Genomic DNA, 14,525 nt, shown 5'->3' with positions numbered 1-14,525 from the left:
TGATTACCTTCACAGCCTTTGCTCTGTTGATGAGCCCATCGTCCTGAGAACTCCCAATGAGCAGATCGACCTCTACCCGTAAAGACCTCTTCAGTGCTCTGGCTGGAGGCTCACGGAGGAACTGGCCATCGATCACAGGACCCCAGTAGTGGAAAGGGCCACTCACGGCCAGGAGCTGCATTGGATGCAATAATAATCAGTTGTCCTGGAATAATCAGTTGCATTGCTTTGCATAAAGAGGTCTTAACCATACTGAATGCCAGTGCTGGTTATCCATCTGTGACTCTACTGGGAAAAAATGACCAGGACAACTGGCAGGCAGGACACCATGTGACAAAGTCAGGGGCTGAAAAGTGAATGAATCTCACTCTCAGCAATGATGGTCTCCAGGGGAGCATCCCAGAGGTAACAGCAGATCCCCAGGTAGGGATGGGAAAGCCTGAGCCTGTAGGTGGGTGAGGAAGGCAGGAGGAGACAGTGGTTGAAGAGGAGGCAGTGACTCTGACAGGTGAAATTCACCAGCTCCAGTTATGATCAAATTAGCCTGCACTTAGGGGAGCTGAGGATAAGACCTGCTCCAATTCTGTGAGTCCAGACTCATTGCTAAGGTGATCAGGCCATCGATTGTCATGACAACAATTATTCCTGCTAGTGTCCCGTTCATTAATATGAGGGCCAGCCAGAGATTTGGTCTGCAAGCAAGAACTTTGCATGCTAGAAAGGGAACACACAGCTATCCCATATAAGGGAGTGAAATGACTCAAATACACTGCCATCTGTGAAGCCATGTCTGCAATACTCAATACATCTAGCTGTGACCTGTTAAGGGTTTGGTCCCCTGCCCACCATGGTCCTGGCGTGAGGCCACATCCTTCACATGTGTTACTTCATTTTCTCCTCCTACTCCATAAGGTCTGTATAACTATTCCCATGTTATAAATAAGAAAGACAAATTGCAAAGGCATCTGTCTACCCTCAGTACCCATGTTTGGACTGTTGCAGGATGTGGTGCATGCTCAGCTCTAGGGGCTAGGGAATGTGAGTTCCAGCTCCAGCTGGTCATCAGCCTCACGTGTGGTATGGCTGGGGTGGGTGACACCTCCTTCCTAGGTCTTCATTTTCTATTTGTAAAAGAACAGAGAATGTCCCTTCCCAACTTGCACTTAAATGCTCACCTTGGTCTGGGCGTCATTGAGGACATTGGCAGGCTTCTGGCGGAGGCAGGACACCACTTCTTGGCTGGATGACATGGGGCAGCTGACCTCCTTTGCCAAAGCAATTGCCTGCTGCTGAGCCCTCTCATGGCTGATGACGGCGGCCGGGGAGAGTGCGGAGCCTCCCTGGAAGAGAAAGCAGGCTCAGGGCTGATGGTTCAGATCATCTCCTGTCCCTGCTCACCTGGAGCCCTCAGTGCCACATCAGGGTTCTGCATCCTTCCTCCAAGCTTGGGGGTCCCAGGACCCATTCTGGGGATGCACACAATTGGAAGGTCAGGATTGGTCAACAGCATATCAGCATGCAGTGTGATACTGAACAGGTGTCTCTCTAGGCCTCAGTTTCCTAACCTGTGAAGTGAGGGTGCTGCACAAGGGAACCTTCGGTCTTGGCTGTGCAGATGAATTTGTATATAGAGGCAAAAGGCTGATGGTTCTTTAAGAGGATCGGAGATCAGCAAAGTCCTCTGGGAAGAGAACTCTGCAAAGATAGAACCATCTCCCACCAGCACTTCCTGGGGGCTGCTTAGCTAGCAAGGTCCTTTAAGATGGAGCTGGACTTTAAAATGGAAGCCCACCTAGGAGGTGATGAAAACACAGTCTTTGTAAGGGTAAATTGCTTCATCAAAATCAGGGTACTCTCTGTTAAAATGACCGGTTTCTCACTTTGGGAGGCTGAGGTGGGCGGATCACGAGGTCAGGAGATCGAGACCATCCTGGCTAACACAGTGAAACCCCATCTCTACTGAAAATACAAAAAATTAGCCGGGCATGGTGACAGGTGCCTGTGGTCCCAGCTACTTGGGAGGCTGAGGTAGGAGAATGGCATGAACCCAGGAGGCGGAGCTTGCAGTGAACCGAGATCTCACCACTGCACTCCAGCCTGGGAAACAGAGCAAGACTCCATAAAAAAAAAAAAAAAAAAAAAAAAAAAAAAAAAAAAAGGCCGGTTTCTTCTTTCTAATAATGAAAGGGATAGGAGCTGGGTTCCACGAAGTTCATCTCTGCCCGAACTTTTGGTAGAATTGGGTCCTCTGCCCCGGGAGGAACAAATGAGCTGAGGGGGTCCTGATCAGTGTGCAGTTCCAGGGAGCATCCTCTGTGGGGCTCCCTGTAGCTCAGACACTGGCTGCCCACTGAAGAGTCATGGATAACCAGGGGAGGCAGTGGTGGTGATACCAGTGCCACTGCTCTTACCCCTGCTACTGCCTCTGATGGAAATAATAGCAACCACTGTGGATCGAGGGCTTCGACAAACTCACTCAAGAGGTTCCCTATTTCAGCTCATCGGATCCTCACAGCAATTGTGTAAGTCGGTTGTTCTTACTGTCCCATTTAACAATTATGCTGGAGGCAGGGCTGGGATCTGACCCCGGTGGCCAAACACTTAGCCAGTGTGAAGTGGTCCTTTCATACACCTGGTAGGTTCCTGATGAAAGGTGGTGGCACTGTTGTTATGATGATGTCTGTTTATTGTCAAGCTCAAGAAGGGACATGCGGCCAGGGCCAGAGGCAAGGCCAGGCAGTCAGAATCTCAGCCAGTGGCAAGGAAAAACACAAGTGCATGGAACTGGGGGATCCTGGACACGGCTGCTGTGAGACCTGGTGTCAGAGGAACTTTTGTAATGGCTCTGGGCTTCTCAGAACAGGCCTGGCAACTAGGTCCACAGACTCCAGAAAGGGCTGGGAGATATACGTGATTTTCCGTCTTGAACCACTTAGACAAACTCCGAGTCTCCTGGTCCTCCTTTAAAACAAAGCAAGACTCCTGTGCTATGTGATCTCCAGCCAGTGGCTCACTCTGCTCTCCAGCATTTCTAAAAGAGAAGAATCCTAAGCCCCAAGATCCTCTGATAAGCAGCAGCAATAAAAGTAAACTACTCAGCCAGGCCAAGGCCTGGAATTCAATGACCCAAGGAACAAGGGTCAATATGATTTAGCCTGTTGTTGAGCTCTTGGGCCCTCACGTTTATTTTTCCAACAATGAGCAGGGCAGCTTTTCTGAGAACCATTGGATGTACTTTAAATTTAAAAAACGAAAAGAAAACACACACACACTCAAAATATTCAAGCTCAAAACTCCGTGTTCTGAATAGCAAACTGCAGAAGGGCCCACAGGCAGGCAGAGAGGAGATGTGAATGTCAGGATGGGGCCCCCTCTGACGGTTTCAATATTTCCTTCGGCTATAAAAAGCCAGGGATCCTGATATGGTGAGGAAGTGGTTAAAGGCGTGGGTCACACTGATATTGCACGATGGCTTAGAGAATGTTTCTTTCTCTTAAAGTATTTTGTTTAAATTGATCTTTCTGAAGGAAACCTTTTTCACCGTGGAAAATCGGTGTTTACGCAAGCCAAAGGTCGACTCAGCCTTCATTTTAAAGCACTTGATTAGAGACAAAGCACTCGGGGGCAGGAGGGGAGTTGCTGTGCAGAGGTGTGCAGAGAGCATGGGATTGGGGCAGAAGGGCTCGGTTTGAACCCCAGCTGTGTCACTCCCTGATGAAGTGGGCTTGGGCAAGTGACCATCTGTGATGAGAACAATCAACCATACTTTACAGGGTTGCTGCAAAGGTGCATGAGGCCAGGTAGGTGAAGAAGTGTGTCCTCTGCACAGTGGGAGCTGTGGCTGCACTACGGTTAGTGCAGTGACATTCACAGGACCCCACAGGATGTAAAGGGATCAGGTCTTCTCAGTCCGCCCAGTCATGCCTGTAGGTCCACAGCCCTGGGCTCCGGCTTTATCTAAATCTGACCTAGCTATTTAATGGCGAGGAGTTTCCGCTGGCTGTTGTTTTTTTAACTTTAAAAATAGTTCAGGTTAAAACCACAATTGCTGACCACTGCTTTTTGTTCCTGGGGCCTCCGAACATGGTGAGGTGCCTTGACCTCAGTTAGTCACTGTAGTCGCTTCGGAGTCAGGGCCTGCCCCTGGCCAAGCACACATATCCACACACACAACCACAGATGGAGACACACTCACGCAATCAAGGAGTTTATCGGTACCGCTTCTCAGAGGATCCTGGGAGCTAGGGTTCTCTTTCTCTTTTAAAAATCCTGGAGAGCAGAGTGAGCCACTGGCTGGAGATCACACAACACAGGAGCCTTGCTTTGTTTTAAAGCAGCACCAGGAGACTTGGAGTTTGTCTAAGTGGGTTAAGGACACACACAGACACTGACGGAGACATACGCTTACACGCACAGACACACAGCCACAGATGGAAACACAGACTTACATGCACAGACATGGCCACAGATGGAGACACACAGTCATAGAGACACACTCACACAGAGATACACACTTACACACACAGACACTCATGGTCACATAAAAATCACAGGCATACACTCACGGACACAGGGAGACCCACACTTAGAAACACACACAGTCACAGAAATATCCAGCTACAGAAAGAAATATACACCCACACACATACACACTCACATAAGCGCGGAAAGACACACAAACACACACAGTCACAAAGACACACACACACACATAGACACATACGCAAAGATACATACACATAGACACACCCAGACACCTACAGATAGACTCATACACTCAGACACATACACACAAACACACACACAAAGCTGCCCTTGTTGAAATGGACCCTGCAGCATTTCCCGGGAGGAATCCCTCAGGCAGCCTCCCCAGAGCAGCTCCAAGAAGCAAAGCAACAAGGAGCAGGGTGGGCAGGTCCCCGGACAAGCAGGAGGTCTGGTGGCTCTGCCCTGGGGCATCCGTGTGTCAGAGGGTCCTCTGGATGGACTCTGCCTCCCTCCTGGCACCCTTCGCACTTCTCAGTCCCACCCTGGAATGTGAATCCTCATCTACAGTGGCGTCTACCTCACATGGAGAGGGGAAGGATGGGAAGCCCAGTAAGCAGGTGCTCAGTGAGCTCCTTACCCATCAGGCACTGTGTAGAATCGAGGAGTTAATTCTTACAAAGCTCTTGCAGCAGTGCCCAGCACAGACACAACAATGAAGACGAGGATAAACATTCAAGTAGCACATCCTGTGTGCCTGGCATTGAATGCGGGCTGTACGTGTAGAAGCTCACCTACCTCTCAGAGCAATCCCAGAGCTGGGTAACAACAGTATTATTTCAACTTTAGAGGGGGCTCCAGGGTAGAGTTGAAACCACTTGCCTAGAGTTTCAGAGCTGGGGGTGACAGAGCCAGGATTTGAGCCGAGGCTGCAGGCGCCAGAGCTCCATGTTCTAACCAGTGTGTCATCTCATGCTTGTGGCAGACAGTTCCTTTCTGTCCCCAGGGGGCAGGGGGTGAGGCCAAAGCAAAGTAGAAAGCTCACGGCTTTTGTTCCTGATAGACTGGGGTTTTAATTCCAGCTCTGCCCATGGCCATTTTGCCAATTCCCTTTGTGTTTCTGAGCTTCCAGTTCCTAATCTGTAAAATGGAGATATGATCAGTGTTCACAGAGCTGATGTGCAGATTAAAGGAGACAATGGAGGTAAAATACCTGACGTGTAATTTGCACTCAAAGTTGGTTGTATTCATCATTAGGAATGTTATTATCCATGATTTAATGCCTACAATGAAACTCGATGAAACTCTTCATTACAACCTAGGCTGATAGGGAGCAAGTCCCTTGCGCTGTCTGACTTGGGGGAAGGTGCCTCTACATGCAAAGCAGCTGTGGGGCTGCCAAACTTGCTTCCCTGTGGTACCACACATGGGCCAAAGTGCTTTTTTGCTCACTTTCTTGATTTATGTCCTGCCACAACACTATGAAGTTAAATCAGGTAGGAAGGACTGTCTTTTCAGGGAGAAATTCTCTGCTGCACAGAACCTGAACCCAGGTGTTCCAACTCCAAACCCAGGGCTTCTCTCTGCTTCTCCTGGGAGAAACCAGATGTGTGACTTCTAAGCCCTGACCAGACCACTGGGCCTCTAGAAACTTAACTATCTCTAGCTGGCTTATCGAATGCTGGCTTATTGAGATCAATTGCCAAGTATTACCTAAGAGTTATCAACCTTGTATTTCTTTTGACTCTATTTTATTCCAGGCAAAGTGAGTCACAAAGAAGCATAAGTCTCAAGCCCCAGTTAGGCAGATGCTTTTTAAAAATGTGTACTATATCCGCCAGGACATATGTACTGGTGACCTCCAGATGAGCTCTGTGCAATCATCAGCAGGAGTGAGCCAAGAATTCTTGTGCTTTGGGAATTCAGGGGAGGGAGGGATTTCTAGGCACTAGGGTGGCCCAGAGGAAGCTGCAGAGAATCATCAGGACTTGAGTGGGTTTCTATGGGAGGAAATAAATGGGAGAAACAGGGTGGGTGACCATTCTGAGGGGGAGTGGGCACGGATGGCAGTGGGGTCAGAGGCTGATTACCCAAAGGAGTTATAGACAGGAGCTGGGTCCTAAGTAACCTGGCAGCCCCAGGACAGGGCCTGGAACTCAAAATATGTATTGCAAGCGTGAGCAAATGACTCTATGAATGCAGGAGTGAACAAATGAATGAATGGCAGGCAGATGGACCAGTGACTTCTAAATGAAGAGAAGAATTTCCATAGAAGTGTAGTGAGAAGTAAACTTCAGAAGTCATTAAATCCCAGACTAAGTGAGAGATGTGATTTAGAAGGCACCAACCCTGGGACACAGAGCATGTATCCTTCAGGCAATGGACAATGAGGAATCCATAAAGGCTTTTAAATGGGGTATTACAGAAAGGGCTTGGGAATTCCTGTCACTGGGTCCTTTTCTTTGCATTCTCAGTGCTGAAAATGGTTGGTAGTGCTCAGCAGGCCCTCAGTAAAGGATGGAGCATCAATACCTCCTGAATGTGAGCTTCTGATGGCAGGGGTTGGGAGGTAGTTATTCCTTTATCCCCAGAGCCCAGCACAAGGTGTGGAACACCATGTGTGGAACAGAAGAGAACTGGAATGAATGGCAGGATGGTGGCTTGGCTAGTTGACTGTGGGATGAACTGGAGCGGGGAGCATCTGAGTTAGGGAGTCCATTGGTGACTTGTAAGGTCTAAGGATAAAGGGGTAGTGTGTGACCCAGAGTGCCATGTCTCCGCCCTCGCACTGACCTCTCCCGGGAACTCACCCACACCTGGAAGTTGCCACCAAGGTGTCGTGGGCCAGCTGAATTGTGGCATGCTATTGAGCAGCCGGGACAGCTTAGGGAGAGAGCTCTGGAAGCTAAAGCACAGATGGACTTTTTTTAAACATCCAAGTTTATATTTGCATTCTCTTGCGTGTTTCCTACACCAAAATCATCTTTTTTCTTGATCCCCAAAAGCCTGAGTTTTACTCTAATTTGTAACACTTCAGTTTTGGCAAAACTTCCATCAGAGGGATGGTAATTAATACACGTTTCACCTTGAAATCCCAGTCTTAGGGCACAGGAAAAAAGGCATCAAAACTACCTGTTGGTATAGTCATGATCTAGGAGACAATCTGAAATGTAGGATTTGAAGAAGGCCTAGTGAATGCTATTCCTTCTTTTTTGTATAAAAAGTGCGTGTGTGTGTGTTTACTTAAAGGAAAGCAGAAAAGAATTAAACATTTATAAGGCACCTTCTAAGGGCCACATCATTTATTCACATTTTCTCTCATGATCTCCAAAACAACCCTCTAAGTGTTATATTAGAATCCCTATTTTACAGATAGAGAGACTGAGGCTTGGAGTGGGTAGGTAATTTTTCCAAGGTCATAGAACTGATCGTAGCAGGGCTAGAATTATAAAGGTTTCATCGTTCCCCCTATACTGTGCTACCTACCCAAGAAAACAGCAAGTACATCACAGACCCTTATTTTCCATTCCATTCATGAGTGGCTGGTGGATGGTGACTCATCAGCAAGGTTTTTGCAAGGGTGGCTGGGACAGCAAAAGGAGGAGGAGGGGTCGGGCGCGGTGGCTCACGCTTGTAATCCCAGCACTTTGGGAGGCCGAGGCGGGCGGATCACGAGGTCAGGAGATCGAGACCACGGTGAAACCCCGTCTCTACTAAAAATACAAAAAATTAGCCTGGCGTGGTAGCGGGCGCCTGTAGTCCCAGCTACTCGGAGAGGCTGAGGCAGGAGAATGGCGTGAACCCGGGAGGCAGAGCTTGCAGTGAGCCGAGATCGCGCCACTGCACTCCAGCCTGGGCGACAGAGCAAGACTCCGTCTCCAAAAAAAAAAAAAAAAAAAAAAAAGGAGGAGGAGGAGCAGGAGGGGAGCCTGGCTCCTCCATCACAGGAATGTCATAGGACTCAAAAACACACCATGTTGTGCCTGCAGACTGAAAAGGCCTCGTGAGACAAGGGAGAGTCTATCCCAAGTCGCTTTGATTCACACGTACAACTGTGCTGCATTCTGCTTAAGACAGAGCTCTCCCCTCTATTGGCTCCTTTAAACTCCCACTACCATCCTAGGAAGTAGGAAGAACCAATATTACTGAGACCACTACTTTCTTAATCATTCTTTTGTGTACGGCCCACTTCATTCCAAGAAGAATTTGGGGTACACTCAAGAAAGAGTGTCTAAGAAGTTTAAAATCCTGCTAGTAGCAGGTGAAAGAGGTTAAGACCCAGGTTTTCTGGCCCCAGGTTTTCATTTCCCATGATGCCGTGCTGTCTCAACAGCTGGAGGAGGTCACGTGACATTCACAGGCATCCAGTCCAGTCCCAGGGCACCTCCTGCTGCCTGGCCCCACAGGGTTTATTTGAATAGTCTGACTTGATCAATCCACAGAGCCTTTTAACAATTCAAGGTGAGTGAATGATGGAGGAGTTCTATTGGCTTTTTATACTTTTTAGAATATTCTAACTTGTCTCCAATGAATTAATGTTAAATTTTTAATTAGAAAAAATTTAAATTACATTTAAAAGATGAATTCCACACTAAAATGTGACTGATCCTTGTCAAAATGGAAACAGTCATTATAACTTATCGTGTAAGCACATCAGTGGACAAGTGACGTGGCCAAGTCCATTTAGAAAACCTTTGCAGGGACAATAAGAAGTGGGAGAGAAATGAGACCCCTCACACCCCAAGGGAGAAAGGAGGTGGTTCTGGCTGAGAGAAGAGGTCCAGCAATAAGCCTTGCTGTCTTCACAGATCGGCACAAATGCAATCCTTTTCGTACTCTAGAAAAAGGCTGTCATATTCTGCTCTACATCCATCAGTGCGGCCTTAGCTTATTTAAAGGGGAAACAGAATGCCCTTTGCAATTTTTAAAGCAAAAATAGCCGTCCCCAAATAGACAATACAGGTGAACAAAACATAGAAAATTAAAATTACACATAATCCTCCCAACCAAAGAAAACCACTGTTAAATGTTATTAGCCTCCAGTATGTCTCTTCCGTGCGTGTGTGTGTGTGGGGGGTGTGTGTGTACACATATATTCAGGAAATCTAGACAGCATATTGTTTTTGAGCCTATCTTTTTCACCTAACAATCCATTGTCGATATCATTCTGTATCATTACTTATTATTTACAAGACTGTTTTCAATGGCAGCATGCTAATTACATTTAGGATTTTAGGTTATTAGAGAGAATGTTAGAGACAGGTTAGGGGCACCTGCAGGCAATGAAATATGATAGACTTGGATACAAATCCCAGCTCTGATTTGCAGCTATTTGATTTGAGACTTTCTTCATCTGTAAGGAACATAACAATATTGAGAGCCTCCCCATAGGATTGTTGTACTAAAGAAATGAGAAAGTTTTCCTGTAACACTATGGTGCATTACAAATTGTAAGTATTTAATAAATGATGGCCATTATTGTTTCAGGTTATATGATGTTACAGACAATACTTCAATGTACATCTTTATAACTAAATCTATTCACATATCCATGATGATTTCTTTATGCAAAGGCATTACTGGGTCAAAAGGTATAGTTTTTTTCATCAAAAAGATAATAAAAATATATTAAATGAGTTGTTTCCTTGGCATTTTAATAGTTTCTCATTAAATAGGTGCCACATAAACATCTGTATTAAAGAAGAATATTTTTATTGTAGGATAAACATTTATCTAGTATTTCAAATTATGATTCTTGGTATCTATAGCTAACTTTAGGAAATTGTGTTATTGTGATATAATTCACATACCACAGAATTCACCCACTTAATTCAATGGTTTTTAGTTATAGTCACGGAGTTGTGCTATCATCACCACATCTAATTTTAGAACATTTTCATTATCCCACAAAGAAATTCTGTACCCATTAGCAGTCATTCCCCATTCTCCACCCTCACTCCCAGCCCCAGGCCATCACTAATCTACTTTCTGTCTCTATAGATTTGCCTATTCTGGACATTTCATATAAATAGAATCATAGAATATGTAGCCTTCTGTGTCTGGCTTCTTTTACTTCATCCATATTATAGCAGGTATTAGTAGTGTATATCTTTTCACTGCTAAATTATACTTAATTGTATAGAGAAATCCTATTTTGCTTATCTACTCAATGGCTGGTAGATATTTGGGTTGTTTCTACTTTTTGCCAGTTATGAATAATGCTGTTGTGAACAGTCACATACAGGTTCTCATATGGATGCATGTTTTCATGTCTCTTGAATGTATAGGTAGGGGCGGAATTGCTAGGTCACATGAAAATTCTTGTGTTTAACCTTCTGAGAAGTTGCCAAACTGTTTGTCAAAGTGGCTGCATTATTTTATATTCCCACCAGCAGTAAAAGAATGCTTTTACTTCTTCATATCTTCAGTAACACTTACCATCTGGTTTTTAAAAATTGTTATTATTATAGGCATCCTAGTGTGTGTGAGTTAATATCTCATTATGGGTTTAATTTGCACTTCTCTGATGACTGACTAATAGTGTTAAGAATCTTTTGCTGTGCTTATGGGCCCATTTGTACATCTTCTTTGGAGAAATGTCTATTCAGATCTTTTGCTTATTTTCAGATTGAGTTATCTTTTTGTTATTGAGTTGTAAGTGTTCTTTATGTTTTCTTGGTACAAGTCCCTTATTAGATACATAATTTGCAAATATTTTCTCCCATTATGTAGATTTTCTTTTCACTTTCTTCATGGCACCTTTTGGAGCACAGAATTTTTTAAATTGTGATGAAATCCGATGTATCTATTTTTATTTTGCTGCCTGAGGCTTGGTGTCTTGTCTAAGAAACACTTGCCTAGTGCAAGGTCCACGAGTTCTGCCTTGCATTCTATAGATAGATATTTTACAATCTATAGATATATATTTTACAATCTATAGATATATAAATACTTGTTTTTACAATGGACTGCTAACCTGTCCTACAGAGAGATTATACCTTGGTATATTTTTATACTTGCAAGCTTAAATCACCCACCAGCTGTGTCTACACATGGAGGAAAGAGAAGGAAGGTACCAAAAAGTAATGCGGAGCTGGTGTGCTCCAAGCTCCAAGCACTTTACATGCTGTTCTCAGTTTGTGCTCACGGAACCTCTGAAGCAGGGAGACACGACTGTGCCTCTTTTGTTAAAGAGTGAGGCTCAGAGAGGGTAAATGACTTTGCCCCAAATCACCCACTGCTGGCGAATTGGATTCAGGCCATTTGTCTCCAAAGCCACAACACTACCCAACTTCTATGTGCCAAACAGAATCTGCACTCAACCTGCCTTCTGCAGACATCTTTGACAGACACTGCGGTCCATGTGGTCTAGCTGTAGAACTGTCCCCCTTGCCTGTGGAGGCACAGTGTGGAGGCCTTCCCAGGCCCCTGTAGGGGAGCCCTCTAAGGGGTCTCTCCCGGGCACTTCTGCTGGGAAATGGAGAGGACCTGAGCCTTGGCTTTGTCTCTTTATTTCAGAGCAGGCACCTGTCATATTTTCCTACAGGTCTTGCAGACTTGACAAAATGCCTTTTTCCATCTGTTACAAACATGAAGCCTAATTGCCTCTGTCACCTTCTGGCTGTCAGAAGCCATTTAAATGCTTGGCACTTGAAAATTTCTGATTTCCCAGGCAAAGGTGTCACACTTTAAAAGTGACACCATGAGTGATAGCCGAGGCAATGGCTGCCCTCTTATTTCAAAGAGAATTTAAAATGCAGGCTCCTGAGCCTCCCTTCCATTGTCAATGAGCACTTCATACATACACATGGGCATATGTTTCCTTTTAAAAATAATTTCATCTTTATAACTTGTAAAAGACCCTGACTGCTTCTTTCTAGTCATTTTTTTCTGCAGCTTTGTTTCAGGGCCCAGGAGAAGGGCTAGAGCAGTGGGGACTGCCTAGACAGAGGCAAAGTCTTTTTCTATTTTCCTTCCTGTAACCCCTAGACTGCCCCTCTCTCTCCATTTCATCCCTCCTTTCTTTGCTTCCTCCCTCCTTCCTCCAGTAAATGCCATGGGCCAGCTCTTGACCAGCAGAAAGGACTCAGCATGCCTGCCCTAGAAAACACAATGCATGCAGAAAGTTCTGAGATGCTGGTGGGTGGGAATGGCCTCATGAGCACAGGAGAGGGAATGGCATAGAAGGTGCCTGGGAGAGATCAGGGTCACCTCTCAGAGAACAGTGCCACAGCAGGCATGGCCTGGGCTGAGTGACTGAGGTGGCTCCGTGCAGAGAGAGGGGAGCTGGGGGAAAACTGGGAACCACTGGGTGCAGAGGGACCATCTGAGGAGGAGGTGGCTTCACTAGAACCTGGATGGGGCAGCAGGGCACTGGATGAGAAGGGCACACGTGAGTCCCTGAGCCTGTTTAGATTCTGGAACCCACATCACACAATTCCAACATTATTCTCTTCAAATAAAATAATTATTATTATTTTAAAGAGATGCAGAAAAAAATGGACTATTGGCTTTCAGGTTGAAGAAATCTTACTGACCCTTGCACTGACAACTTGGTAATTGGCTTCATTCTCTGGGTCTCCATTTCCTCATCTGTAAAATGGGCATGTGATATGTTTCAAGGTGTGGCATCAAGAGTGTAGGCCATGGGGTCCATCAGCCCAGGTTCAAGTCCAACACCCCCTCTAACCAGCTGTGTGTTCTTAGGAAAACTATTTAAAGTCCCAGTGCCTTAGTTTCCCCTAATGTAAAATAAGGATGAGAATATTTACCTCATTCATTTGTTAAGATGAATTGATGAGATAACATGTAAAGTGCATACATGTTTCAAGTTTACAATAAATAGTAGTAGCAGTCGTTAAAATCAATTGATATTTCAAAGAGTTCTTGTGAAAATTAAGTAACAGGTTCAAAAAATACTTGATAACTGACAACTGTATAGTGCTTTACAGGTTACAAAGTATTACCAATAATAAATAATGATAACTGACATCTGTACCGCTCTTTACAGGTTGTAATTATTTATTATTGCTACTCAAACAAAAATAAAATTTTCCAGCCTAAAAATGGCTTTTGGGATTGAAATGTTGTTTTGGCCAGAACTATTTCTATAGCAACTAGGCCTGCCTACTCATCGCTCTCCCTCCATGGCTGCCCCACGTGACTAAGTGTAATTAGTTGTGGCTCAGTGGGCACTGAAGCAGGCGCTGACAGATGATTTCACACCCATCTAATCGGTTATAACTGGATGACACTGTTTTAAATTACATTGAGGGTAGTTTCAAGTTTGCTTTGGCAAATTGTTATCAGCACAAACTGATAACAGTAACAGAATCTTATCATTAGAAAAAAGGTATATGCCATGAAAGTATTAAGGCATCATAGAATGAGAACATTAGAGGAAACTGTAATAAAAGTCACAATAATGCTGTTACAGATCCTACCCTCATTTTGTGCTGTTCAAGCACACTTAGAAGTGGTTGGGCAAGGTTTAATGGCATTATTGTTTAGGAGATGAAAATACCAGGGCGGAGTGTTTAAGAGGCCTGGCTCTGGTGATGTGGGGAAGCTAGCCGCAAAGGTCTTATCGCTCAATGTCCAGCCTTTGTTTCCACTTTCCCGGGGCCCACAGCCTGCTCTGCTGCAGCAAGCTAGTCGATTATCAGGATAATTCCATGGGCATCTGTGAGCTCCTCCTATGTGCCCAATGCTGCAGGGAATCAAAAATGATTAAAGCCTTAAGAAAGTTTGCAATCTATGGGGAGGGAAAGATTTTTTTCTTAACTTGCTCCCTGTCTCTCCTGCCCTCCCTCCCTTCTTTTCCTCCTTCTTTCCAGTGGACCTTTGCTAGTTGCCCCAGGCATGCAAAGTGCCAAAGCTAACCGTCAATAACTGGCCAAACAGATATACTCCTGCCTTCTTGGAACTTACAGGTTTTGAAAATCAGACCAATAGAAAAGATAGGGAAGGTTGGTGTTATGAGACACCCTTGAAAAAATTCCCTTCATGGGGCCTGACAACACCCAACACCACCAACACCA

General features: G+C 45.2%; 2 protein-coding genes across 2 annotated transcripts in view; one reads left to right on the top strand and one right to left on the bottom strand.

The window, feature by feature from the left end:
- Nucleotides 1-14,525, bottom strand: part of TG (thyroglobulin) — a 272,056-nt gene that overhangs the window by 39,025 nt on the left and 218,506 nt on the right. The window contains exons 42-43 of the mRNA XM_030795400.1: nt 1,176-1,340; nt 8-175 (exon numbers count right to left, since the gene is read on the bottom strand). Of these exons, the coding sequence (XP_030651260.1) occupies nt 8-175; nt 1,176-1,340 (333 nt within the window). The remainder of the gene's footprint in view (nt 1-7; nt 176-1,175; nt 1,341-14,525) is intronic.
- SLA (Src like adaptor) overlaps nt 1-14,525 on the top strand; it is a 66,442-nt gene that overhangs the window by 6,492 nt on the left and 45,425 nt on the right. The window lies entirely within an intron of this gene.

This window comes from Nomascus leucogenys, chromosome 16, assembly GCF_006542625.1.
Source record: "Nomascus leucogenys isolate Asia chromosome 16, Asia_NLE_v1, whole genome shotgun sequence".
Lineage (NCBI taxonomy): Eukaryota > Metazoa > Chordata > Mammalia > Primates > Hylobatidae > Nomascus > Nomascus leucogenys.
The sequence above is the reverse complement of the archived record's forward strand: the minus strand, read 5'-3'. Positions and strand labels throughout refer to the sequence as shown.